Source organism: Antrostomus carolinensis, unplaced genomic scaffold (genome assembly GCF_000700745.2).
Source record: "Antrostomus carolinensis isolate BGI_N321 unplaced genomic scaffold, ASM70074v2 scaffold15377, whole genome shotgun sequence".
NCBI classification, from domain to species: Eukaryota; Metazoa; Chordata; class Aves; order Caprimulgiformes; family Caprimulgidae; genus Antrostomus; species Antrostomus carolinensis.
Genome location: NW_010325518.1, coordinates 2930 through 27054, shown reverse-complemented (window position 1 = coordinate 27054; position 24125 = coordinate 2930). Strand labels below are relative to the sequence as shown.

The window sequence follows — 24125 nt, the reverse complement described above, 5'->3', positions numbered from 1 at the left end:
AATGAGAATGATGTAAAAAAGAAGGGCAAGGGAGCATGCAGAAGGGCACACACTTTCCATCTGAGTACATTAAAGCCCTATGATAATTCAATTTCCTAGAATATAGAGTCTTATTCTTCAGGCAAGCTTGATGAGGAAGGGAAGTTCTCCCATCGGCAGCCCACGTCTATAACACTCTAGTTCAAGTTCACTTTCTGGGACAGCAGTAGCTTTTTTATTAACTATCTGTCTGCTTCAGTGACCAGCTCACTTTATCCACAACCAGTTAATCATTACACATCACTACTAATTCAGTAGATTAATTGCACACTCAAGAATGAAAAACCAGAACAAGCATGAGATAGCTGAGCTTCTCTAACGATGCAAGAGGAGATCTCAGAAAACTACACAAACCCAAGATGAAGTCTGAGAAACCTCGATGCCCAAGGATTTTCTGTGCCCTTTCAAGGAAGCAGACATGAAAAAACTAACTGAAAAAGGAAAACAACTTTCAGAGTTACTATTTCAAGAAACTTGACAGGAAAAAGAATGAAGTCATTTAAGTTGATGAGGGAAGTCACATACCGGTGTTTGTTGTCCTCTTCCTCATCTCCTATCCTATAAAGCAAGATTCCAACAGTAAAAGGTTAGCATGCCCAATTTTCAACGCAAGCATGCTGTAAACACACAAAACCCACAAACTTGTAGAAAATTAATACAGAGATCAAAGGAAGCACAGAAAGGCATGCATAAAATCCCTTTTGCAATTGATGGAGTAGGTTTTTTTTCCTCCTGCTTTCTGATAAGTGAAGCTATAAACGTTTACTAGAGATTTTTTTTGTCTTCCAGGATAAGAGATGAGATGTGAGGGGGCACACAGTGTCCTACTTTCAGAAAACATGTGCTTCTATAACATTTAAAGGAGACAGAACAACGAGGGAGGACATTACCCATGAAAAAGCACAAGAGGAAGTGTGCAGAAAAAAAAATAAAAATATTGAACTATCCCAAAATAAGAATTATAGCATTTAAACTCTCAGCAATTAAAATCCAACACGGTGCTCGGACACAACTTTTTTCTTTTTTCTTTTTTTTTTTTCTCTCGTTACCTTCGAAGCAATTTAGTCTTCAACTCTGCTTTCGTCTCATTCCAGGCTTCTAGTTCTGGGCTAGTCAGAGCTGTGGGTTTCATATGGTCCAGGACAGCAATGTCTTTTCCTTGTTTCCATAAATCATAACGTTCTGGTTGCAGAACCCTCACAAAGACATCCATGGAAATCTTCACCATGTCTTTGCGGCAAGTACACTGCAAGAGATATCCAGACACCAACAACAGGTCAGATCAGAGGAACGTTTCCTTTTCTCATCAGCAGAGTTTGCCTTTCTCCAGAGGCAAACTAACACTCTACCCATTTTGTCAGCAAGGCCTATGGTGGGTTACTAGAGTGGGTCAGTGCTGGGAGTTGCGTTGACGTACACGTGGGCGTTTCAGTTCATCAGAATGCATTGACTCCATCTACCCTCAGCAATACTAGAGAGAGCACAAGCTGCCAATACTCTCTGAAGGTAGTTGCAGACTCTGTTCCCAAGAATTTTCTTCTCCCTCTAAGCCCACCAACCAAGCTAAAACTTTCTGGTGACTGAAATCCAGTATATTAACTCATCTACTGTCTTACAGTCATTGGACATGAACAATTTTGGCCTATGTAGACCAGGCCCGAGCCTGATCTCAAACCTACGTTCCCCCCATTAGCCAGTCTCTTGCGGAGTTTCTCAGGCTGAAAAGAGATTATTAATATCACTTCCTAACTGATAAAAGCCTTAAAGGAACAAAAGACTAACTTAGTGAACAAAGCAGTTAACTTCATAATTACACATCATGACACTGCACATAAATCGTTCACAGGACTGTAGAGAAATGAAAAAGGCTACAACAACAACTACATTCTGCATCTAAACCACATATCCCTAAGCCAAAGAAAACGTGCATTATTCATTTCAACTAGCACATGCTCATTAAAATTAACCTCTGGAATTACACCCTTGCTGTTGTACGTACTGACACAAAGACTACTTACAGGGTTTTTACTCAGATATCTGTTTGCTCTGATGAAGCACAGAATTAACAGACAAGTCTAGCAAGAAAATTCTCACCCAGGACAGATAAAAACCACACGCTCGTTCATAGAATCACAGAATCATAGAATGGTTTGGATTGGAAGGGACCTTAAAGCTCATCCAGTTCCAACCCCCCTGCCATCAGCAGGGACACCTTCCACTAGACCAGGTTGCTCAAAGCCTCATCCAACCTGGCATTGAACATTTAAACACTTCAGTCTGTATCAACTCTTAACTCAAAAAAAGGTACAGGATTGAAGGACACAGCAACACACCAGTACCTGCTCCCCTCACAGGGGCTCCAACTACAGCTCTGCCATTGGGTATGAAAAGCTGAGCCCCCTTTTAGTTCTGTTCTAAGGTGCAAAGCTTTGCTTGACATGCACTTGCACAAAATTGCTTTTCAACTTCAAGCTGAAGATGAGGTAACTATAGCCACTATGCAGGATTTTTTTTTTTTTTCACCCTTCCTCTGCATCTTTTCAAAACTATTCTATCCTATCTCTTAGCAGAAATGAATCATAGAATCATAGAATGGTTTGGGTTGGAAGGGACCTTAAAGCTCATCCAGTCCCACCCCCCCTGCCAGCAGCAGGGACACCTTCCACTAGACCAGGTTGCTCAAAGCCTCATCCAACCTGGCCTTCAACACTTCCAGGGAAGGGGCATCCACAACTTCCTTGGGCAACCTGTTCCAGTGTCTCACCACCCTCACAGTGAAGAACTTCTTCCCAATATCTCATCTAAACCTCCCCTCTTTCAGCTTAAACCCATTTCCCCTTGTTTTATCATTAATTGCCCTTATGGAAAGTCCTTCCCCGGCTTTCTTGTTGAAATTAAACTTCCTTCTCCCATTTCTTCACTCATTTTTCACTACCATTATTAAAAGATGTATGGGCATAGTTAAGAAGCCACTGAGAGAGAGAGAACAGAGTCTTTCCGTACAGTTCTTGGCTATCCCACTTCCCTCCTAACTCCTGTTTTTCATTTTGCAAAGACTGCTGGCTACCTTCTGCTCTGCTCTGACTGGGAGATCGGTAACAACCTGAGCGTGCTGAGTGGGAAGGAGTATTTATGGACAGGCACTTTCAAGAAAACTCAATTCATTTAATGAAAAATAGTGTGGGACAGAAACATTGGTAATGCAATTTGGCCAAAGAACAGCAGGAACACAGATGGTACCCATGCTTCAAATTCCTGGCTGGGCAGAAGCTTCTCATGGGCACTTCCATCAATATTGGCTTAAGGGATTTATTTGTATTGAGCAGATTTTCAACCACTTTTCCTTAAGGAATTTTAAAAGCACCTGTGTGCTGCTGCTACAAAGAGGAATACAGAAGAGCACCCCACAGCACACATCATCAATGAGCTACGGAGATTGACCTCCTCTGCCTTTACAAAGTATGAAAAATGGTTTAAAAAAAAAGGAGAACAGTCCATTTTCTGATCCCAGCCTGGAACCAACACGCTGCACATACATGTCAATGCCTTCAAATCAAGCAGAGTAAATCCCAAGTCCAGTGGGTCTAAAGGTCTCCAGTATGGTCTCCAACTACCGCCAGCTTAATAGTCTCACAAAAATGTAAGGTATACACAGATTATGGAGAAACCACATACTGAGCTATCTGGATGCTATTCAGACTGTTATTCAGAGAAATGACACTGTGGGCTGCAATCTCCAGAGTACCACAACACCAGAAGCCTGCAGCAGCCAAGTTCCTTTCTTTACACAAATCTAACATGATGTATGTTTATATTTCAATTTTAATTTAATTTTATTGCTTTCACACTAGCAAGCATGAATAATTTACAAAGCCTCTTTCCTTTGGGGCTTCTTCCAGACCATACAGTTATATTTCCTCAGCTGCTGCAGTTGTGTCACATCCACGTTCCCACACTGGCCAGGGTATTTTTCCACACCCTTCCCTCAGACCCAGCAGTGAGATCCTGCTTAATGCAGGAGATGCTTCCAGTACAGGTGCAAAAGGGAATGTGTGAGGGGTGGGAGCGAGAAGAGAATGAGGGAGATCAGAGGAGGAGACTGTGGGAAGAGAAGGGCAAAAAAAATTTCCTTTGCAATTAATTACCTGCTCTACTCCATTAGAGCAGGACAAAAATAGCAAGCTTGTGTTTCCTGGTCAGTGATATCTATTTCCATGAATTGCCTCCCCTTCCACTCACACAGAGACATATTTCTTTCAAAGTATTTAATTGTGGTCATAAACGCTGTATTTCCTAACTTTGTTAACCATACAGGATAAGAACATGCAAAGGCAACTTGCAATCTAAGCACATGCAAAAATACTATAAGGAAATGCACAGAGTGAAGCACTTTTCCAACAGAGAAAACCAATATTTTTCCTCTACTTATTATTTTATTACCTGCTACTCAAAATTGGAGACAGTGGTGAGATACCTGACCACACCAGGAAGAAGACTGATAGTGGGAAATTTGTGGCTACTGAATGCATAACCGTTATCTTATTTGCAATATTTTTTTTGGTTAAGAAAAACCCCAATAAATCTTTATAAAATAACAGTCAAATAAAAAGACTGTCTCCTTGAAGTAATAAAATAAAATTATGTATGGAAAAATGCAGCTTCATTCAACCTCAACCTTCAGCATCATTTGTGTAAGGTTATTTCCCTCATTTCCCAGCTATTAACACTAAACTGAACCCCATCCGTTCCATAACGTATAAGAAGTTAATGTAAAATAATTCTTCTCCTTATGTAGAAATAGTCACCACAATGATATATTTAAATTGGCACCTCTGGTTCCCATGGAAAACCCCTCGTATTCAGATGAAACCACAGCCCACTGCACAGCTGTTTGAGACTCAGCTCACCTCCCACTTTGCCTTAATGGAAATTTAAACATCAGAAAACCCAACACACTCTTTAATTTGAAGTTCTTTCAGCTATTATGGCACCATTAAATACCAGCCCCAAATCTTTGCTTAAAGCTTTTGTATCTCTTGCTTTGAGCAACCTGGTCTAGTAGAAGGTGTTCCTGCTGCTGGCAGGGGGGTTGGAACTGGATGAGCTTTAAGGTCCCTTCCAACCCAAACCATTCTATGAATCTATGATGATTCTATCTGCTTTTTCATAACAACGAAGCCTAAAAGCAAGTTAGTGGGAAAGAAAGATGGTTATGTTCAAAAGGCAGCCAAGAAATTCCTGCAGTATATGACAGAAACACATATTTGCTAACGTGTACAACGCTCCTAAGCTGCTCTCCATAAATTTCCAGGACAAGGTACAGAGTTTCAGCTGTTGGAAGAAACACAAGTCCTCCCAGTATAATACTCACAAATAAGATACCCAATTTGTTATTGGATTACAAATGTGTTCCTCGAGATCTAGTTAATACTCATCCAATATGACAGAATAAATTAGTTTGGGCTCCAGTTTAATGTTCCTTCCACTCAGCCCCTGTACAGCGACGCTCTCACAGATAGCCCAGGTTTCAAGAGTGACAAAGGCACACAAATGGCGAGTACCTGCCTGAAAGAGGAGTGGCAGGTATGCTGCAAGGAAACAAGGAGTTAAACTTTGAGGAGAAAAACCTAAAAATGCTTAGTTTGTGTGTTTAATGGTTCTAGTTGAAAGCCTGTAGGAAAGAAGATGAGTCTTGACCCCCTGTTTCTAGTGTAATTACCAGCATTGCCGTAAGTCTCAACAACAAACCAGTTCATTAGGAAACCCTCTGGAAATCCTTTACAGAGTTTCATAAACAAAACAATTAGGCAAAATTTTCCAAGGACTCCCCTGGTCCCTGGCTGCAGGGCACGCTTTCTCCTTGCTCGCTTCCTTAACTTCCTTCTGTACTGTTCCATGCAGGTTTCTGTGGGTAGAACACCTGGGTAAGTGGCAAGTGGTGTTAGCTGGGGAGTCAGATTTATCCCACTCCATTCGTAACAAGAGGATTCTGGCTTAAAATAGGATATAAAATGCTATGCAACATGTTTCATTTTAAGCAAATAAAATAATAACCCATCCCAACTGGCATCAGACTTCTGCTGATGTGTTACATGGAGAATTTTTTAAATTTTTTTAATTTTTTTTTTTTTTGTAAAGCTGTTTTGCAACCTCTGCCAGAATTCTTTTTTTATCTTTTACTATTCTGTAGACCACACCTGTAAGGCTGCCAACTACTCGTGAATCTACCTCGAATAGACACAATCAATCCTCATTCCTGCAAGACAACACAATCACAGCTAAAGGTCAGTTGTGGAGGGGGATCACCTCGGTGGGGTCCCAAGTTACAGGTCTCAGGTAAGGCTGAAAGGACAGAGAAGGAAATTCAGGGCTCTCAGCAGCATAATAAGAAGGGGATTCAATGAAGTACCAGTTCCTTTCTGTTTGGACAGACTCATGCCAGTACATGGGACTGTAATAAGACTTTTATCCAGTGGTTATGATGGATTCTACAGTGAACATCATTCTGAGGCTCTCTCAAGGTATTATTTCTGCACATCCTAAGACTTGCAGCTGGAGAAAGCAACCTACCACTGTCCTTCACAGAAAACACATCATTCCAGCAGGTCAGCACCCCATGTCCATGCATTAAGCAAGCAGTGAGCACAAAGCGACATGGCTTGGTGAAGATCTACAGCTCTGAAGTGACAGACACACTAGACAATTTTTGCTTGGAGAATTTTTTAAATTTTTTTAACTCCTGAGCAAAGTTATCCCTTCATCCTCCTGTTTGATCATGCTTTTTATTCCTTTCTTTTAAAAGGAAAGCCAAATGCCGTGCTGCATTCCACACCTGTAAACCAACAGATGAAGCAGTAAAACCCACCATTTTGTATCCCATGTTATGACAACCAAGATCTACAGGCAGTTTGTAGAAACATGAATAATTATGTTTGGTAGAATATGAAGTGTCAGTATCTCAAGTGACAACCCAAGATTTGCTTCTAGCATGCTATCAAATTCTTTCCCCTGGTAATAACGAGTATTCTTCAGTAACATTTTTCAAAAGGGTATGAAGCTAAAAATATATTTTTTGCAACTCCAAATGTTGTAACTTGAAATCAAGGGAGGGCTGACATATAAATAAAGGGAGACAAGACGTTGTATATCAATCCTAAAGGAAACAGCAATCAAGACCCCTCTGAAAACCACACACCACATGAAGCGCTTCTGCCTCTTTCCTGTAATAATCTAAACCCACCTGCACGTATTTTTAAAGCAGTTCAGAGCCAGTAGAATACAGAGCAGAAGCAAGATCTGAATCCTGATGACTGAGATTAGGAAGTGCCCAGCTATGAGCCACCCCACAAAAACCCTGAATCTGCCAAGTGCCACTAGGGAACCAAGTTGGAAGAAAATCAGAAGCACAGCTACCAGGAAAGACAAAAAATGAAGCAAAATGGAGTTAAAAAAATTAAAAGAGGCTGTTCTTAAGCAACCTACTCTCACTGCACTATCATAAAAAGTGGGCTTTATTTTTAAAGTATTCTTCATGCACAAAGCAAAGAGGCAGAAGGATAAAAAAAAGATATTGCCTTTCAGCACACTGAAGGAACTTCTGTGGAGGACATCAAAAAGGAAAGGTACCTGACGAGAAACTGTAATGTCAATTCACAGCCACTTCACGCTTTTACACTGCCTGCCAGAGTTCTAACATCACCATTTCTGCAATTCTTGAACAAAATGTGCTATTTAGTTATTTATTCTTAGGTGGAATGTAAGATTGCTCTTCTTCATATCTATGCCCCCATGTGTCACCCCTGAAGCAATTCCAATGGAGCAACACCAGCTGCAGAGGAAAGCACAAGGCTAAGGCAGCTTTTAAAAGGGATTTTTGATGGCCTTGCCATACTAGCATCCCCAAAGCCAGATGACCCTTAAGCCTTCACTCTGACACATGAATGATTGGGGCTGGTAGACTTTATCAGGGAGTCCTGTGTGACAGAGAAGCTGAACGAATAAGCTGCAGGGAGCACATTCTTCACATGGCTATTTACTGCAGCCACAAAGCACGCCATAACCTCCACGCTATAAATCACAGGGTTAGCCAGGCAGAGAGAGAATGGGAGACTGTGTCAACCCAGCAACATCAGGACTCCACGGGTTCAGGGCAGCTTCCATCCCAGAGATCCGACAGTTCCCGTCACAGGCTCCTGAAGAGTCACCCTGAGCTGACAAAGTCATTATTAAGCAGCATTCAAAAAGTCAAGAACAGCATGCTTAACACCGTGTGGTAATTAAGCTAAAGTAAATCAGGCTGGGTAGCATAAATAGGCCTAGTCTGTTAAAAAAAATAAATAAATCTGTTTTTAAAATAAAAAAATCCAGATCCTCCCCAGTTCAGTGCTCTAAGGGTTACACCAAACACTGAGCAGAGAGGGAAGAGAGCTGCCTGAAGTGTCGTGGCCCCCAGCCACCTGCCCCAAGAGAGAAATGTCCCATTTGCTGTGACTCAAGTCTTGACCAGTTTATAATTACATTCCAGATTCAAAATTAGTCTCTCAGATGCCCCTTCTCAGGGGCAGGACATCCAAAAGGACAGGCCAGATACCTGCTTAGCACCCATCCATCCATCCACATGGACGTCAGTCATCAGGTCCAGCAGCAGCCGGGCACCCCAAGGACTGAAATCCTGGAAACCTCCAGGGTGCATTTTTCCTACTGACTGAAGTGTAAGTGTTCTTCATTAACAAAAAAGATGACAACCAACCTCCCAGTCAGAGCTTCAGAAGGGGATCTCAGAAGAAAGCTGGTAAAACTAAGCTCCAAAACAGTTGGACAAAAAATAAAACCTGTCTCCTTCCCACCTTAACATGAAAAACACTGTAAAAATTCCTCTTTATTGCACAGAACCAGTGCTTTGTCAAGAGGAAAGTACCAGGGATGTTTCTAAAAGAAAATAAGTACCAAAAAAAAAGGTGAAAGATTTTGTACAAAAGCAATTTTGAATCTGACAAACTATGGAAATGCTATTCTGTAATAGATTTTTTTTTTTAATGTATTCTAAGCTTAAAAGGTCTAATTAGAGTCAGTTAAGGTTTACATGCAAAGTACTGCAAAAATACAATTCTGATTTCCCTTATTTTGGAGACCAATTTTGCAGTATTACCAGTTTCTGCAAAAGCCTCATGAATTTTATTTTCTTGGAAAATAAGGGCATCTTTTAAAAGAAAACCTACTAATATCTGAATAGTGAGAAGTAAGATTGAATTTTACATGGGAAAATTTTGTGCTTGACAACTTTAAATCACAAATACTCCAAATGTAAATTTGAGATCTGTTATTCCAATATTATACCAAAAAAAACCCCCCATGTGAGGAGAGGGTTGAGAAACAATGAGGTATGTAAAAGGCCACAGTCTGAGATCCAAAAGGCACCTCTCTTGAAGATACCTTTATATATTAGTAAAATCCAAGAGTCTTACTTATCTTCTCCTCAGAGAAATAACGCAGCAGCAGAGTGGGACTGAACTGCACCGGAGCAGAGGGCTGTATGGAAATGCTGGGCAAGATGAGATGAAGGCTACTTACTTCAGATTGTAAAATGTAGGCTTTTTGGGAAGGAAGGGCAACCTGACCCCATTTTATACCGAGATAGATAATTCCAGCACTATCTCTGGAGTAAACAGGAGATAAAACGAAGGCATGAAAATGTCAGCCGACAGTAACACAGACGTTATCATCCAGGAGTGTCTGCTATTAATAGAAAGTGCAAGAAATTGTTCCCCTCCCATCCACTTATTTCTAGTCCAGTTTGCAAAAGAAATAGAAAAGCGGACCTGTGAGGTACACTTGAACTTCTTATAAAATTGTACACTCTGAAAGTGTCTTTTTAAATGCCAGGAGACTTACAGGCCAACCTCAACTTCAGGAAGGACACTTTACTCTAAAACACTTGCCTTTAAAAGGGTTGTTTAGTCAAATACACAGCTATTAAGACCCTCTGTCTCTTCACAGTTGCATCCAAGAGTTTTCAGAAATGAAATGAATCGAAACAGTACTGCAGAAAGGAACTGCAGGCTGGTGTAGCAAAACAAAGAGGGGAAAAAAAAATCTGATGGTAAGGAATGAAAATTATCATTCACCAGGTCTTCTTCAACAACCAAAGAGAAAAAAGGGTACGACAGAGAGTTAATGGAAGACAAATGACTGAAGAACTACAACTACAGAGCACAAAGGAAAATATTTCTCCCTAATTTTCTAAACTCTGTCCAGGCAGGTAAACATTAACTACAGTCTATACAAATAAAACCATCCCTACTCAACTGTTTTATTTAATCAGTAACGTTAAGGTCTAAAGCAGAGTATTCAGATTACAGCTGACTCCTCAAATACTGTGCCAGTATCTCCAAGCCTGTGAAAAACCCTTTAAATTCATTTCTTCTGGATGTCTTTTTACTTTGCACACTGTAACAAAGTGATACTCATGTTAGTCAAATAGGACTGCATCTTAAAAGAAAAAAAAAAATAACATTCCCTGACAGAATTTGATCTCCCCGTGCAGCACAGCAAAGAATGCTGAAATGAATTCCCATCACGTACTTGGAAAGACCTAGTGACAGCACACCGGGATTATCTATGGGAGCCCCAAGACTAACTGAAGGTCTCTCTCCCACCCATAGACAAGTAACTGACAGATGTGCTGTTCAACCACAGCTTTTCACGCAGATGAGGTGGAACAGTCAAGCTGCGGTTGGCCTCAAAGTCACCTTGACTGGAAAGAAGTCAGCTGCAACACAAGGTTCCTCGAGGACAGATGGAGGCATTTACATTGACAATAAATGGGCTAACAGTTAAAGAGCTGTTAATTCTTACACTTCTGGGCACAATGTCCAGCTGTAGGCAAGACATCTATTTCCCAGTGGTGCACCAGCATATAATTAAAGATGTGAAGTAAGGGAGAATATTATATCCTTCCTCTGAAGCGAAGGAGATTGACATTTGCTAAGAACAGAGAGCAACCAGTCCTGAGGATTTACACACATCACCAGAGATGACAGGAATTTTGTCCATCACATACCAGCACTCAGCACTGAGGCTAGAGAAGCAATTCGTAGAAGGATCAGCAAATCAGACTCAAGAGACAAGCACCTGCTGTAACTAAAAAGCTGAAACAAGACCAGGGCAAACCTAGAGAGAGAAACCAGAGAGTTGTGCTGAACGTTTGTGGTCACCCATGTGCCAAAAGCCATCAGCTCTCAAATTGCTCACCTGAGCCTGAGACATGCTGAACAGATACCAGAGACATCTGATACAGATGAAGACACAAATTTATCTCTGTGTTTTGGCCTTATGTCTAATTAATAAAGAAGTTTTGGTCAATACATTCTCACAGTAAGAGGTTGCTTGTCAGCAACAGTTACAACTTCCATCTAAAGACATGAAACCCAGCATCACACCCTAGTTAGTTATCCACACACCCTTCCAGTTCCTTCACATCAACTTCTCATAAGCAGTTCTGAAAGAGTCTCCAAAACCCTCTCACTAGGTTCTCAAAAAGCTTTGAACCAAACAGGACAGCTCCTTTATTCACTTGGGTATTCATCAAACCAACTTCTACTTGAATTTTTCAGCATCTGTTCATCCTGGTTACACGTTGATGCAGACACAAGCATATTTACCTCTATTAGTTTCCTACATAACTCTGCAGCCGTTGCTTTTTTGCTTTGCTAATGCTGATGCTTGTTCTACAATTAGAGCAGAACCAGTGTCTAAGAAGCTGATCTTTAAACTTCAGTCTGGTTATTATGTATTTTTACAGCCCAAGCAGGTTCTGCTGTGGTTAGCAGAACATTTCTTCCATCTGGCAGGTAATTAGCACGGCTCTGTCTACGTTTCTCCAAGGTGAGCCATTACCTTCCTGTGTGAGCTCTCTCTTACACTTTGCCATTGATGTATATCGCTCTCAGTAGAGCAGAATCCAGATTTCATCCCCAGGATAATGTCCAGGAGAATATTATAACCAGCTAACTTTGAACCTTACCTTGTTACCAATCTCACGAGTACTGGTAGGACAAGGCAGCTGTGATGCTAACCTGAGAAAAGGAGAAGAATCACCTTCCAGCCAACTAATTCCAGTGCAGAGTGCCACCCAGACGAGAGTTTAGAAGAACTTTATAAATGAGTGTGTGCCAAGAAAAAAAGCCCTCCTCCGATGTGAGCAAGGATAATCTAATTGTGCCTGAGAGCACTGAAATCAATATAGACATTTTTTAAATTTAGCAAACCTGCAGCAGTTAACAAAAAAAAAAAATAAATCACACACTCCAGGATGTCTCCCTCCACAAATTCTCCCTCCACAAACGTGCAGGCAGCTCGAGTGTACACACTCAGCTGATATTTCATTAAGTCCCTGTTTAACTTTAAATGAGATTTAAACAAACCTTTTCCCCTTACAGCGTAACAGCATTCATACCTCATCTGGAACTGGATAGTAAGGTATCAAAGGGTTAATGAACATGTGTGCAGAGCGTGGTTTAAGCAATATTAAATGGAAATCTCTGAACAGACAAGCGTCACTGAGTGCAATGGAAATAAATTGGGCGTCTCCTTCCACACTTCAACTTTCTCTCCCTAGATTTGCTCAGAGCTCTCTATGCTGCTTGTTCAGTAATTTCACGCTACGCTGCTTAACAATGTAAGCATGGAGGCTCAATCTAAAACTGCACTTCCCAAATGTCACTTGTTTGTGAACACATGGTTGAACCCAAAATTGCTTTTAATATTAGAGTGGTGCCTGCTGGCACTGCTGTAGTTAAGGGTCTGTCAGAATTTCCATGATAAACCCCATTTTCTGGGGTGTAATACCATGACCATTTGCTACAGATAAACCTGGTATACAAGGTCATAGCAGACAAACACGATTTTTAAAATTTTCAAACCAAGTTTGCTTGACTATTTTTGAGTTTAAGACACTTAACACTGAATTGAGGCCTCTTAACAATTCTAGGGTTTTTCCTTACCATCCCTTTAACTCCAGATCAAATTCAAATGTACGGCTCCCACTCCACCTGGCCCTGGAGCCTCAATTACTGCCACAGGGTCTGGTCTACAGCCTTGATGGGACATGAAGAGATTACAAACACCAGCGTGGGGTTCACTACTTGAGAACACCAGTGGGGGACAGAGAGGACAAATAAGTAACTATTCAGCATGAGGACTTTTCTATTATGAAAATCATCTCAGTCACCATTACTAGCAATTTAAAGGTGTTACCCCACTGGCACAGTGATTTTGTGTATTTTATATTTCATGGCATATTTCATTTTTATATTCCATGGCCTATGCCCAATAGAAGATGCTTTTACTTCACTGTAGTTTCAGAAATGAAATAACATTTTTGAAAAGAAGACAGGTCAAATGCCAAATTTGTTGGCTAACAGTGGAGTACTTGAAACTATGGGCTGAATACTACTGAAAAATATAAACCAGACAGACACTTCACCTTTCAGGAACCTGACCTGCTGCACTTGCTTTCCATGGGATGAGCTTCTCAGACACCAATTACTGTGTCATTGGATAGTCCAAGACTGCCTGCCTGCAGCTGCTGAGGGAGATATACCAAAGAGGGGAAAAAGCAGGAAAAAAGCTCCTGTGGAGTGACAACCATCTTCCTTTTCTAGCTGAGTTAATGATGTTCACTTATTAAAAAGGAAAAACAGAAAGAAACAGCATGAGGGTTTTGGGTTTTGGGTTTTTTTTGTGATTCTACAAGATCCCTTGAAACCTGCAGTGCCAGAAACAGCACTAGCCTCCAGAAGCACTAAAGTGTGACTCACATCAGTCGCAAAGCAGCCACTGAGGCTGATTAACAGACAACATTGATCACTACTGAAAATAATTCTGTGCAGAAAGTGTCTGCTTGGCTCAAAAATGGCCAAAGGCATTACAGCAAAAATGTGGTGGGTTAAAAAGGGCGCTGTCAAGGAACCCAGGATCCCAAAGCTAGGAAGAGAATGATGCCATTCAGTAATCATTTACTTTTTGCTACTCTCAGAATATAAACCTTTGTAAAGGAAAAATGGACATCACCCCATTGTTCCACAAACTGAGACTCAGATGCACTTGCAGTCCATTTTGAATGGAGTTGGTTTTGTCCAGAAGAAAGCATTAGGATGCATTGCAAAATTACAGAGTCAAGCTGAGCTGACAGAAGAAAAATAAATCAAGGAACTATTAAAAATGCTATTCTAGAGCAAAAACTAAGTCTGCCTTTCTGGAAAGGAATATCTAAGGCTATTTTCAAATGCTACCCTCTCTGTAATCATTTGTCCTTTCCCCAAAGACTGCGTGGAACTGATCCCCAGTTTAAAAACTCACAGATCCTATTGAATCAGTTACGCTGATCAGTTATACTTCACACTTAAAAACAAGAGAACACAGTATGTGTGCTGCCGTGAAAACCGCCACCGACTTCAGAACTGTCAAAGGAACAAAACATACAAGAAATTTGCCCTAATAAGAAACAGCCATTTCAGCATGACTCCCCTCTTCAAACTGAGTGCACAGATTAGAGAAATTCAGATACTTTCAGAAAGTTATTACCATAGTCTTATTAAAGCTTAAAAATATTTCCAGCTTATTCCTTCCTCTTCAGTGTGTACCTAATGAATTGTATTCAGTTACATCAGTCACCTTATTCACTGTGAAACCCAGTTTGGATGCATCAGAAAACTAATCCTAACTTAACTAGTCTCAAAACAACCTCTGCACAAGGTGCATGTAACATCCAGCATTTGAGAAAGTCATTACTATGCCCTTAAAATGACACAAATTATCAACAGGCATAAAACAGCAACATGGCACAACGAAAGGGCACATGGTCAAAATAACAGTGCTTTCCACTTTGTTCATATTCACTCCTTCATATTTCATGAGCTGGTGGTTTTAAATTAACCCTTCATCCCAACAGACACCTACTTGGGTTGCCATTTTTCCATAGTCGATCCATCTCAAAGTGGCAAAATTGGTAGACTCAGCACAGTTGAAGCCATGATTGAAGCCAGCATGGTAACCATAAGGAAATGTAATCATAAATTCTCCAGCTTCCTGGGTGATCTGAAAAAGAAAAATAAAAGGAAGAGATACCCCAGAGATCAGTTGATGTAGCAGCTTGAGAACAAAGACCTATTAAAAGAAAAATCATTAGTTAAATCTCTTTCAACTGGAGAGTAGCCACAACAGTCACTGCAACTCCTGGCTAAACCTACAATTTCTTGTTAACTGCAGGAAAACCGAAGTATTTCTATTAAGGAAATAAAGACAGGAGAATGGATGGACGAGGTCACAAGATCTGAACTATTTAGACTCCAGTTACAAAAAAGGTCTCAAGTTGCAGCATTCCAAAAGATCAATAAATCTTTAGACCATGACCACTTTAGCTCATGGTAAGTCCAAATCTACACTCCCACCACCATGCTAGTGGAGCCAAGAAAACTGGATTTCCCTCCTGACATGCACTCTACATTGCAGAGTCCTACTGAAGTACCTGCTACCATTCATTGGATTTATTTCCCCACTCACATTTATCAGTCTTACTCCCATTCCTTCACCCTAAAAATTACAGCCCACCATTTGTCTACTTAAGTAAAATTAAACCAACAATAAGCATTATGGACATTATTGATATAAGGTTTAAAAACTCTACAGATTACAGCTGCAATTGGAGGCCAGTCAATTTGCAGAGCTTCTAGAAAATCCTCTTTTTAAACCTTATGGAGAAAAGACAATAGGGGAGAAAAATGAATTTAATTGTTAGACTATAGCACAGATCCCAAGAGCAACTGGCAGTGACAAAGCGTGCTTGGAGCAATCCTCCTGGTCCAGCTCACTCAGACAGCATCTCCCACCCATGGATTAGGAAAGAGACAAAATTTGACCTTCCCTGTCTTTCCAACCCAAAAGTGCTGACAGACCTTTCACAGCAGTCACCTGCCAAGCAACTCCATTTGGATTCCTTCCCACCAGCAGTAACTCACACCGCACAGCAGCTCAGAGCCTACAGCGATTTCAAAGAACTCACACTTATGAACACAGGGAAGGGTCCAAAAAGCAAATGTGAAGAGAGAAAGTTAAAACATTCAACCACTTAGCTGGACTAACACCTAAACTTGCTAAAGTTATTAACATTAGCAGAATAATAATTAAAAAAATAATAAAAACTGATATGATAATACAAGAAGCTTCTGCAGTATTTCTGGATGAGAGATGTCAAAGTCTGGTCTGTACCCAGCTTCAAGGAGCATCCTCCCATCCAGCCCCCTCCATTAATCAGAGTGGTAGATTGCTAACTTCAAAAGACGGAAAGATTATGTTTCTGTCAGGAAATCTACATCCTGGTGTCTTTATTTCAAGCCTACAGTGTATGTCCTCCATGTCACTGCTGTCAACATTATCCCTACAATAAATTAGAAAGCACTCAAGATGATGGATAGGCCATGCAGAAAAGTAATAACTATTGAAGGAAAGCCAGTGCAAACTGCCACTCATGGAGAAAGCCCTAAATTTACTGACTTCTGCAAGCTCTTGAGGAATAAATGGAGAGATCAATAGGAGATTACAGAAATACACATTTTTAATTATTAAAAAGCCCTAGTATTGATCTGTTTCTTTTTTTTCCAGAAGTAAATACCATTATAGAGATTTAGAAATGCTTGCCTATTCACTTCACTGAAATCTGCCAAGAATTTAGATGAAGGGATCCTATCTCTGTTTCTAAAAAAAGGGCACATGTTCACTGTTTCTGAATAATAGTGATCCTCCTTCAAAAGCTACTATTTCAGGACAGGAGGTATTCAGATACAGGCTGCTCAGACTAAAGAGATCTCCTCCTCCTTTTTACATTTAAAAACATCCTTGCAGTGAGTGCCAGAGAGAAGCTATCATTCAAAAAAAATACCACACATTGAGGATTAGGAATTATATTTAAATAACATGTTAATAATCCTCCTTCCTTTAAAAAAGAAAGTTTGTTTTTGACAGTAACTTTGTCCTCTATGTGTACAGTGGTCTCTCTTATTTTTTGTTAAAAAAGAGGAGGCAAAAATCAAATTCTTAGCATTAAGAATTCTACAAACACTCAGTATGAAGGAGACAGCAGACATCAATCTGCAGAAAACCTGCACATCACAAATCAAAAGACTCATAGTGGGAAGCCTTAGCTAAGCTAAGACTTTTCACCAAGCAATAAATTCCAAACTCCCTTATTTAAACCACTTTGTGTCCCATCCCTATCATCATGCAGCTCAGCAAAGCTGACCTGGTATAAACCCAGATGGTAAGTTTATCTCTGCTGCCTTCTTACAAACTCTCTCGCTCCTCTTGCTCGGTTATTGATCAGAAATCACTTAGTATTATAATTATTAGTCAATACCACTTTCCTCAGACAGATAGAAAAGCAAACACACAACAATATATTATTCTAGAGAAAAATATGCCCACCTACAATATTGAAACATTTGAAGTCCTGCAAGAATTTCCTTCACTTTCTGACCTCCAGCAGACCCAGGAGCCCTGCCCCAGCGTGCTGCCTGAACGCAATGACAGGAACTAATTCCCAGTTCCTATTCTCCTCCATTCTGCAGGACAACTGCACATCACTGCAGGATCACCTGGCAAACTTCACTTACAATGGTTGGTGTGCACCAACAGGTACTTCCTAAATTATTATATTCAGCCTCTTTAGATAAGCAGCACACACTTTTTAGGCTCTTTTCAGCCAGTTAATTGTACCACTTACGGCTCCTGGTTAAAACATCACAAGGAAAACACCACAAGAAGTAGTAAGGCAAAGTGTTCAACTGACACTGAAGCAGGAAGAAGCATAAGAAATCCTTAAGCTTTACAGTTTAGGCAAATAAATAAAGATAAGGTCAGAGAGATTTTTCAGGAGCTTGCACTGGCTACAGATTTCATACTCTTAACATCCTTTATCCTCTATCAAAAGTTGTTTCTCAGAGGGGTGTCTATGCATTAAACTGAGATGCCTCCCATATTCCAATCCACGCACCCACTTTCCTGAAATTGGTAAAGTGAAAATCCTTATCAAAAAATTCAAACTGCAAATTTAGATATTTTCATTATTATTTTCAACCATGTGCAGCAGGTGTCCGTGTTTTCACACTTGGGAATTAGGTTCCAAAGATAGAATTACAAGAAAAATGGTTTGTTGCTCTCTATGAACAATTTAATATCAACCATCATGTGCAAACTAGGCCAAGTTCTAGCCACTGATGTTGAACCATGGGCACCACACTGCTTCATGCAAGTCTCCCCTGCACTGACAGCGAGCTCATCTGACAAGCCAGATGATCACACTTCAAATTTCATTCATCATAGCCTTCCACTAGGAAAAATGAAACAGTCTCTGGAGCAGTAAATTGAATGAATTCATAGTTTTTAATGCTATAAAAAAAGCCAAGATCTTTTACTTCCATCTCAAAGAACCGTCAGCCTCATCAAATAGGTGTTATACTTTGTGTCATGTGGACTAACTCCAGCAAAACCATGCTTAGGAAAAAAAAAAAAAAGAAAAAAAAAGAAAAAATCAGAACTCAAGAGTTATTACTTAGAAAAAGATGTCTATAATATATATCTACAGCTGATGAGGCAAAGGGGATGAGGAAGGATGAAATCAAGTTTGAATAAGGCATTCTTTGACACTTCCCACCAGAGTTACGAGTCCCTCTAACTCAATTCCTTTCCCCACATCCAAAGGCTGTCCTTGGCCACCCTGCTAGGACAGGGTCTGTGTGCTGGTGACACACAGCAGCACTGGTTGTTGGACTGATTCTGCACAGATGCTGTATCCATGGTACGCATGCTTGGCTGAGGAGATTTACTCCTTGCCAGAAGACTTTAAGAATAAGCATATTAAACTGATCATACCAAACAAACATGACTCCTCACTTCAAATAAGAGGACTTAAGAGATTCATGGATCCTTCCTGGCTTAGCATAGAACGGATGCTTACACAACAGAGAACCAGCACGACTAACTCCAGTTTTCAGTTCATATCGGATTCAGGACGAAAAAAAAGTCTTCATTCCAGAATTACCAATGAGTTATGCTGCCTGTTGATAAGCCACAGCACCTGTATTACAGTTTGCCCCTCTCTACCTGGAGAGGCTCCCTAATTGACAAAGTGAGTTCTAGTGAAAGCTTTTCTAAAGAGAAGCACTTCAGAGAAAGTGTTTTAGCCAAACCACAAATCCTCATTTACAGGCAGCCACCTGGTTTAAACCGATAGGATACATTTAGCATAACAATGCATTTAGAAATTAAGCAAATGGTTCCCCAGTGGCTTGCAAGGAATTGCTGCCTTAAAAGAGGGGTGTTGTGCTTTGTGCACCTCAACGACTTGCCAATGTCTTCAAGGCATCCTTTGTACATACCCGGTCAAAAGGGATGCCATACTTCTTCAGGATTGAGGGTGAAATGAGGGTCATCTTGTGACGGAGGAAGGCATCACATCCCTGAGAGCTTCCCGGAAAAAATCCTGTAGAGACATCAAAAAGAGGAGTATCACTACAGAAATACTATATCCCATCATTATTTAAGTAGAGACAAGCTGACAAAATGAAAACTTGCCTAAATATTTCATAGAGATCAAAACAGTAAGCATACAATTGAAGATGTCAGTAATTAGCACATCCCTCATTGTTTAAAATGCCACATAAAATTTGTGACAAAAACTTGCACGTTGAAGCACGTAAGTCTAAATTCCATTCAAGATGAGAATTAGTCTTCCATGTCTGGGAACAAGCATCTTGACCAAAATCTCAGTAAAACCCTAGCAAATTAAGAAACAGAACCTGTTTGTCTCAAATTTTGGCCAGTACCCTAAACCCTGAGTTACCCTTTTTCTGAGTATGGACAAGGAAAATGTAACAAGCATGAAAACCTTACACTCCAAACACTGGTATGTCCTTTTTATACCTTCTCTGATGGACAGCTACAGTATTCCCAGGAAAATAATACAACTGATAAGATTCCAGACCAATCTGCCCTACATACCACCCCCTAAAGGGAAAAAAAACCCCAAAACAAACCCAAAAACCAAGCATGTAGACATTAATATTCAGTTAAAAGAAAGAAAGGAAACAAAACACATCCAGCACAAGGCAGTGGAAGGAGGGACACCCAGTCACTGGCCTCAGTGGTCACTAATAAGTCTGATCAGACCCAGACAGCATCTCAGCACTTCCAAGTGTTAAGTTCTACCATAGCTACAAGATCCATGCTGAGCTATTAAAACAAATCACAAATCATTAAAAATACTAAAGTTGTGGTAAAAACTGAACAAACTCCTTGATGTCAGCACTTCACTCCCAGAAATGTCAGCTAAACCAAATATAAAAGCATTTTCTTCAAGACCACGTGTTTCACTCCAAGTGGGTGATTCAATAACAAATTATGTGTTTATAGGGTTTAAAAAACATCACCATTTAGGAAAACAAATAACCCAAGCTCTGGAAACAAAACTAATTGATGAGACATAATGGAAGGGGTTTCAGAAAGTGAAAAGGATTACTGGATTCCAGGTTTTCTTATATTTTTGTACTAAAAGCATTTCAATTAAAATTATGACTGTCTGCTACCCAGTCTGTCGTCCTTCTCTGCAGTTCCTCTTTTTAATGCACAGTTTAAGTGGCTCTCATTAAAGCTACTAATAAAGAAGCACATTTTAAGTGATTAGCACCAATAACATGGCAACACATTAACATTCTCTCCATGGGCTCCATAGCTCTCCCAGTGAGCCCATTTACAGCTCAGCTATTCATTTTCCATATTAATTGCACACTCATTTCTCCACAGTAAACTTCTTCATAGTACAGATCGCTGATGCATAGGACAGGGAGGATGCCCAAGCACTACTACTGCTTCATTGTAGTTTCAAAACATTATTCATCCCAAGATCCAAAAGGTACCAAGCAACAGAAAACAAAAAAAAAGACAAGATCATTGATAATTTGCTTCTGGTTTATACGTTGCCAACCATCACGCTGTGTGTCAAAAATTGATCAGCAGTAAAAGTAAGTTACAAAGAGCAAGAGACTCAGTATTACTTCTGTCAGACTTTGGTGTGGTATTTCAGATTCTAGAGAACACAGGTCATCTAGATTTATTGACTTTTAATTTAATAAATGAAAAAGTAACTTTTCTAAAACCTGGCAAATGACTAAACTGAACCGCAGTTTTGAAATGCAACATTTCTGAGCAGCAATTTTCTGTTATTTGTATTTAGGGATCGTGGCTCTCAGTGCCCAGGAAAACAATCCTGCCATGCCCCAGGACATTCCTACCCATTTATTCTACAATTATCCTACACAACCAGTTGCTCCCTTCAACACCCTCCCCTTTTCTATTTGTATATGAAACAGTCAACAGAATGTCAGACCGTCAGCAAGAAATGAATTTGTGGACTTTCTGGAAAAACAGTATCAGACCTTTTTTTATTTTGCATCAGAATACAGTCTGCCAGATTTTTCTGCCTGCTTCTGCAGCACTAACTTCAATAACAGATTTAAATTATTAAAGTATGCCTCATTGAAGATTAACACGTAGATTTTGATGTAATTATTCTGGGACAGGAGCTATTTTTAGCTGGGCAGCACTAAGAACATTTGCAAGTGAACTAAAATAGAAACAAAACCAAAACACAACAGCAACAAATTAAAAAAAATATATATATATTTCTGCAGTGAGACATCTTCCCTGAAGCTTCCAGCGTTACCAACTGGCAATCAGCAAAAATGCCAAGGACAGGACGCTGAAGTCTGTGCTCGCTGCTCGTGCTGGGGGCAGGCAGCACTCACCGCACGCCCTTGGCTGGCAAGAACTCACACGCAAGGTTTTCAGCAGCTGAGGTTGGTGATTTATAATGCCAAAAATGTACAATTTACAGCCAGGCTGGTGAGAGGTGGAAGTTTACCACAGCTCAAGCCAACCCCACTCTTTTGGGTTTGTTTTTTTTTTTTTGTTTGGTTTGTTCATTGGTTTTGGTTTTGTCTTTTTGTTTTTTTCAGATGGCCTTTATTGCACTGTAAAGTCAAAGGAGGACGAGGCTGGAATAAAAAGAAAGCCATCAAATACAGCGTGTATCATTACAGAGGGAAATGAGAACTCCACTGGCTCTTCTCCATCAATGCTGCTGTTGAATTTACAAGCACTTTCCTACTTCAGACTGAAAGTAATCAATGCTAATGCTGTGAATGTAACGTTTATAGTGTAGGAAGAAAGAATAGTTACTAACACCCTTTTTTCCTGCAGAATGTGTGTCTGGGGGTATCAGGAAGAGCCCCCAGGCTGCACTCCACACAGCTGGAGCAACTCTTCAACCCTCACCATGACAAACCTTACACATGGAGATGCACGATGAGTCTCTTACTAAACCCATTTCCCAGATGTGGAAGTGTTTAGTCTCAACGCCTCAAAATTCAAGAGTGTTTTCCATCAATTTTAGTTATGGGAATGGTATGTCCGAAAACCAAGGCTGTGAGAAAACAGTTGCACTAGTAGGAAAATTCACTGACAAGTTTTCTGACTCTGAAGCTGCTATACCAACGCAGTAGGTTCATCAAGCTCTTGCAAGATTAAATTATAGCAGCCAGTTCAGTGTCAAGTCTTTACCAACCTGTTTAAAAATCAAGGGTAGGATGGGATGCTTCAGTTTTCACTGAGAACACACCCACGTGTTTGTCCAAAGACAGGAGGAAGCAAAGCTTACCTTTTGCCAGGCGTTCCAATCTCTTGCCGTGTTCTGGAGGTATGGCATACCTGGGAGAAAGTTAACACAGAAGAAAAATAAATAAATAAACACTCTATAATGTAAAAACAGTGAAAGAAAAAGAAGGTTAGAAACAACTTATAGCACAGCACACTTACAATTAATGTCTGGACATATAAGTAACATTTTAGAAGTCTGGAAGCTATCAGTAACACTTAATTATAATACATGGAAGAAAGTCAGTATTTAAATAAAACTCCTTAGACATGTTATATGATGTGTGTTATTTTCCTGCAATTTTTTTTTTAATCAGTATCACAGGATTTCACAAGGTAGAAGGAGAATGAAGAATGCAAAGTGATGATACAGCACAGGAAAAAAACAGAAATAAATCAGTATAGGGAACAGTGGGTGTGTTTTCCTCTGGAAAGATTATCTGCAAAATAAAACCATGAGGCTGCTAAAGATTAACACACGAGGAATTCTGGCTGGGCTGAAGGTGTGAAGGAGGGTCTGTGTACATTGGTATATCTACAGCAAAAGAAGATAAATATTTCCAAGGAAAACTCTATGCAAATCTTTTCTGTTTTATTTAAAAAAGTAAATACTCTTCAGAATAGCTGAAGCAGTCAATCCTTGTATCGACACTGGGTTGTATTGTCTGACGTGAAGTTCACAGAATTAAACTGTTTGATAATTCTCTTGATGAGGTGAATGAAAAGGGTCTTCTGAGGAAAAAATTCAAGGGCATACAGAACAACTTCGACACTTTTTAAAGACAGTTTTGTACAATTAGGGGTAAAAAGAGCGCAAAAGAATTTGATTGAAATGAGGTATTTCTCCACAACTGCAAAGTATTGAACATAACTCTGGAAAAACAATCATAGAATCATAGAATGGTTTGCATTGGAAGGGACCTGAAAGCTCATCCAGTCCCAACCCCCCTGCCATCAGCAGGGACACCTTCCACTAGACCAGGTTGCTCAAAGCCTCATCCAGCCTGGCCGAGAACACTTCCAGGGAGGAGCAGCCACAGCTTCTCTGGCCAACCTGTTCCAGTGTCTCACCACCCTCACAGTGAAGAACTTCTTCCTAATATCTCATCTAAACCTCCCCTCTTTCAGCTTAAACCCATTTCCCCTTGTTTTGTCATTAACTGCCCTTATGAAAAGTCCTTCCCCAGCTTTCTTGTAGCCCCTTCAGGTACTGGGAGGCCACTAGAAGGTCTCCCTGGAGCCTTCTCTTCTCCAGGCTCAACAGCCCCAACCCTCTCAGCCTGTCCTCACAGCAGAGCTGCTCCAGCCCTCGCATCATCCCCGTG

General features: G+C 40.3%; 1 protein-coding gene across 1 annotated transcript in view; it reads right to left on the bottom strand.

The window, feature by feature from the left end:
• LOC104527515 (lysine-specific demethylase 4B) overlaps nucleotides 1-22854 on the bottom strand; it is a gene marked incomplete at its 5' end in the record, with an annotated part of 55038 nt that extends 32184 nt beyond the window's left edge. Inside the window, 5 exons of the mRNA XM_029085784.1 lie at nucleotides 565-597; nucleotides 1089-1285; nucleotides 14998-15135; nucleotides 19470-19573; nucleotides 22805-22854. Of these exons, the coding sequence (XP_028941617.1) occupies nucleotides 565-597; nucleotides 1089-1285; nucleotides 14998-15135; nucleotides 19470-19573; nucleotides 22805-22854 (522 nt within the window). The remainder of the gene's footprint in view (nucleotides 1-564; nucleotides 598-1088; nucleotides 1286-14997; nucleotides 15136-19469; nucleotides 19574-22804) is intronic.
• Between the last annotated feature and the right edge of the window lie 1271 nt (nucleotides 22855-24125).